The sequence below is a fragment of the Curcuma longa genome, chromosome 5 (assembly GCF_044706935.1).
Source record: "Curcuma longa cultivar G26 ecotype Majalengka, Jawa Barat chromosome 5, ITB_CL_G26_1.1, whole genome shotgun sequence".
In the NCBI taxonomy this organism is placed as follows: domain Eukaryota; kingdom Viridiplantae; phylum Streptophyta; class Magnoliopsida; order Zingiberales; family Zingiberaceae; genus Curcuma; species Curcuma longa.
Window position 1 is genome coordinate 6,823,629 of NC_133865.1, and position 5,035 is coordinate 6,828,663.

A 5,035-nucleotide genomic window follows, 5' to 3' on the forward strand; every position below is an offset into this window, starting at 1 on the left:
TATGTGGAAAACAAGATGCATGATTGAAACTTCACATCACATTGTTAAACACAACGCATACATACGTCTACGAAGTAACCAGGAAATTAAGCAATGTAATGGTGAGGGGGCCGTGTTGGCTAAGCAACAACTGTAAATGCAGTGACTAATATGAAAGCTGAAGTTCCAAGTAGAAGTATAGCCTTAATTAGTAATTTGGAAGTCGGTCAACTCCACAAAACTAACACTTCAGAACAACGTATCAGACTATTCTTCTTCTTCTGCGGAAAAATTAAGAGGATGTATGGTTGAAATTTCACATCATATTCTTAAATATAACGTAAACGTCTATGAAGATTAAACGAGGAAATTAATTAATTTACATGGAATTCGTTCTTTGGTGGGGACAGTACGCGTCGTAGTCATCTCATTATTGTTGAAGTCAAGTCCACTGCTGATTTATTGTTCTAATTGGGAATTAACGCAATTATTTGATAATTACCCCATGACCATTGTTTAGTGGAAGCCAAAGATCTACGTCTATATGAAGAAGAATCACACACCTATAGAATTCATTCTGCATTGGTTGGGGACTTGAATTCGTATGAGTAAGCTAAGGGACGTAATTAGCCAAGTGAGTATTGTTCGCCAAATTTTATACATAAATATTGGCAGTGGTGAGTACATCCTTTTTGTGTCAAGCTCCTTATCTCACTCAGCTGATATCTTTTTATTAAGCACCTACAATAATATTAGTGCTTATAGAAAATTGAGAATTAGTGCTTTTTTTCTGGAAACAACTTAATTTTTTCTAACTTCTTAGGCATTCATTACATTTTTCAAGTTTTAACATGATTATATTTTTTCTAAAATAATTCCAAGCAGGATAATTAATTAGATTTTCTCTATATATATTCGATCTGTTATTCCATTTTCGGAACAAGAAAACGAATAACTTATTAATTTGCAACCTCGTGATTGATGATGTGCAGTTACATAAACTCACAGTTGAAGCGATGCAAAATTTGTGGATGAACTGCATGCATGTTTTCTCTTGGAATATAGTTTGATTTTGAATTAAACAACTGTGTATATATGAATAACTGATCAATCTTTCAATTTAATTTGCAGATTGCTCTTTTTATATACTCATAAAGATAGTGGATTAGTAGGACAATGGGATTCACTGAGATATTGCTACTACTGATTACATTGACACTAGTGAAGGGCTCCACAAATTCAGCAAACACAAATCAGAATTTTACTCTGCCTTCAAATTGTCTTAGCCAAGCATGTGGGGATATTAAAATTGAGTATCCTTTTGGCATCGGCAAGGGTTGCTTTTATGCTGCTGAATTTAATCTTACTTGTTCATACGATTTCAATCCTCCGAGACTCCTATTGGGGAATAGCAATTTACTAGTAAAGGGTTTTGATATGAAAGAGAGATTGGTCTATATTGAATCACCATATGTCATATTGGACGTAGCTAAAGAGTCGATCAACACCACACTAATCGATCTCAAGAATTTGCCATTCTCTATGACTTGGCAATTTTATTTTGAACAATTTTCCACTACGATAACAAGTGAAAACTTCTTGTACGTGCTTGGTTGCAATGCTACTGCTAGCATAGTTGATCCCATAACCAATAGCATCGTGGCTGCTTGTTCATCAATATGCTCTTCCAATACTTCAACAATTGATTATGGATTTACGTCTGGCAATGGATTCTGTAGTATTAGTTTGTTTGACTTGAAATCTAGCCAGACTTCATTGGCTATTCAATTGTCTCGTCCCAATGAGAATGATAATAATATTCATACCAGTGGTAGGTCCAACATCACAGCCATCTTATGCAATGAATGTAGTCCCTATAACGAAACGGAACACGAAAGATTTATACAAAGGGAAAACAAAACGAGAGCACAGATCTCTCTTTATTGGTACATCAATGACCGTCCTTCGTGTAAAGATGCCAGGAATCATGCTTGTCGCAGTCCTAATAGTGAATGCCACGACGTCTACGGCTTCGATACTGGAGATTTTTATGGATATATTTGTCAATGCTCTTTGTATTATCAGGGAAATCCATACTTACCAGATGGTTGTCAATTAGGTGATACTTCTGAATCTCTTTATATGTGCATACATATATATATATACAAGCATGTTAAAAAACTAGTATTAATTACCTTCTTACCTCCATCGTGCTAATATTAATTTTGTTCACCATTATTGCATCGAATGCTTAGTTTAAAATTTCAAATTCATATTTGATAATATATATAGCTTATCCCTATGATAGAAGCGAGAAAAATTGATACATGCATTCAACCCATTTAAAATTTGAACTGATCAATTAATTTAAACAAATTTAGATTTGTTTTTAATTAGTTTGGTTTGGATTTCCATATTCAATAATGTATAAAAATTCAAAATCATGCGTATCATATGAATTAAATTAAATTATATCTCATATAATTAGCTAATTAATACATATATATGTTAAACATCTTTTGTTAACATTTTTATTTCAAATGGTTAGAATTTATGATAAGTGATTCATAAGGTTTGTTTTCCCTTTTTTTCTGATTTCATTTAGCTACATGCGTTGTTATATCTCTCTTTTAATTCACAATTTATAGTTCTGATGCATAATTTTTATGAATAGTAGAAATTGCAAATTTCGCACTTGTTCCTGCAAAGGATTGTCCAAACAAATGTGGAACTATCACAGTCCCTTTTCCATTTGGTTTAAAGGACAAGTGTTATCGATCCCAAGAGTTTGCCCTATCATGCAATGAGTCCACTCAGCCTCCAACTCTCCTTTATGATAACAATTTTAAAGTGAATGCAATTTCATCAGAGGATGTGCAATTGGAGGTGCTACAATATGGAGAACAATATAATTCATTAATATTCGAATATTTCCCTTCAAGTAAAGAACAAGTCATCTATAATTGGGTAGTTGGCTATGATACTTGTGACGATGCTAGGAAGAACAAGAGCGCTTTTGCATGTCTCGCTCAACACAGCTCATGTTTGGACGTGAATGTCACAAAAGATCATTTCAATCATTCAGCATATCGATGCAAATGCGTGGAAGGCTACGAGGGAAACCCTTACATTCAGAATGGATGTCAAGGTACTAAAACTATCTTCTCCTTCATATAAATCATGCGATGAAATAAGCAAAAGACAAATGCAAAGTACTTATAAAATTTTAATAATATATTTAATGCATTAATTCTCAACGAGAAGAGGCATTTAAATTTGATGATGATTTTGGCCTAACAATAACTAAATAATATTATTTGTTGCAACTTTTCTAAGTATAATTATGAATTATTATTGATAAATGGATATTTGGACTTAGATTTTTTATCTTAATATTTTATTACATGCAAATTTGGTCAATTCTTTTATATGAATGCAAATTTAGTAATATATAATAATATATAACTTAGACTTGAGAAATAATGACAAGTTTTGTGGATTTTAGATATCAACCGATGCAATTCTTCTTCAAATGTTTGTAAAGGAATTTGCACAAAAACAGAAGGCGGCTTCAATTGCACATGTCCTCTGGGAACATCAGGAGATCCTCTACATGGACCGTGCATCCCTAACAAAAAGAAAATACTTTTATTAGGTAAGATCTCAATTATATATAATGTTTGTGATCTCATTTGATCGATTATGCAACGGAATAAGTAAAAAAAATGGAATGAATACATAGATATATATATTATTCAACATCACTAAAAGAAAAGCTAATTAAGCTATTATAGGTGGAATAGAATTTATGAAGTTTATATATTGGTATATGATGCAGGGGTCTTTGTTGGTGCAAGCCTTGGAATATGCCTTTTGCTCTTATTCATTACATTGGTCATCCTAAGTAGGAAGTGGAAGGAAAGAAATCAAAAGAAAATAAGACAAAGAAATTTTCATCAGAATCATGGTTTGTTACTTCAACAACTAATCTCCACAGATGAACATGTTAAGGAGAAAACAAATATATTTTCTTTGAAAGAAATAGAAAAGGCAACAAATAATTTTGATGACACTCGAGTAGTTGGAAGGGGAGGGCATGGAATTGTCTACAAAGGAATTCTATCTGATCAAAGAGTTGTTGCCATAAAAAAATCAAAAATGGTTAACAAGAGGGAGATTGATCAATTCATAAATGAGGTTGTTCTTCTTTCTCAGATAAATCATAGAAATGTAGTTAAGCTATTTGGATGTTGTTTGGAAACTGAAGTTCCTTTATTAATTTATGAATTTATCTCAAATGGAGCCCTTTCGGATCATCTTCATGTTGTGCAAGGTGAATCTAAATTATCATGGGATGATCGTCTCAAAATTGCTACAGAATCTGCAGGAGCACTTGCCTATCTACACTCAGCTGCTTCTATATCTATTTTCCATAGGGATGTCAAGTCATCAAATATTCTTTTAGATGATACTTTAAGGGCAAAGGTGTCAGACTTTGGAGCATCAAGATTTATTCCTATTGATCAAACACACATAGTTACTGCTATACATGGTACCTTTGGTTACTTGGATCCGGAGTATTATCAAACTTGTCAATTGACAGAAAAGAGTGATGTGTATAGCTTTGGAGTTATTCTTCTTGAGCTTTTAACAGGAAAGAAACCCATCTACACAACTGATACTGGATTACAACAAAGTCTAGCAATTACTTTCCTTCAAACAAGAGAGAAGACGCTCTTTAATCTCATCGAAGATCGTATTTTGCAAGAAGGAACAGAGCAAGAGCTTCTTGAAATGAGTAGTTTGATAGAAATGTGTTTGAGTTTGAAAGGAGTGCAAAGGCCTACAATGAAGGAGGTTGAATGCAGATTACAAAGCATGAGAAATATAAAAATGAAAAAGAAAGGACTTTGCATTTCAGAAGGCAATGAGGAAATAGAAGGCAATGAAGAAACAGAAGGCTTATTCACTCTTTCATCTTATTCTTCCCCTGATTTAGTGAACCAAATAAATTAAGAAAATTACAAAAAATATAGCTTTAAGAAGGAATTCATGT

General features: G+C 32.9%; 1 protein-coding gene across 1 annotated transcript; it reads left to right on the plus strand.

Moving 5' to 3' along the window:
• The first annotated feature begins 1,122 nt into the window (after positions 1-1,122).
• Positions 1,123-5,035, plus strand: LOC141830045 (wall-associated receptor kinase 1-like). The gene is made up of 4 exons (XM_074717527.1): positions 1,123-2,098; positions 2,654-3,127; positions 3,485-3,634; positions 3,818-5,035. Exons 1-4 carry the CDS (start codon positions 1,156-1,158, stop codon positions 4,993-4,995), a joined length of 2,745 nt encoding a protein of 914 aa, XP_074573628.1. The 5' UTR covers positions 1,123-1,155; the 3' UTR covers positions 4,996-5,035.

Coding starts and splice junctions, on each gene's coding strand:
- LOC141830045 (XM_074717527.1), top strand. CDS start 1,156: ATGGGATTCACTGAGATATTGCTACTACTGATTACATTGACACTAGTG. Junction 2,099..2,653: donor ACCAGATGGTTGTCAATTAG/GTGATACTTCTG, acceptor TTTTATGAATAG/TAGAAATTGCAAATTTCGCA. Junction 3,635..3,817: donor AAAGAAAATACTTTTATTAG/GTAAGATCTCAA, acceptor TATATGATGCAG/GGGTCTTTGTTGGTGCAAGC.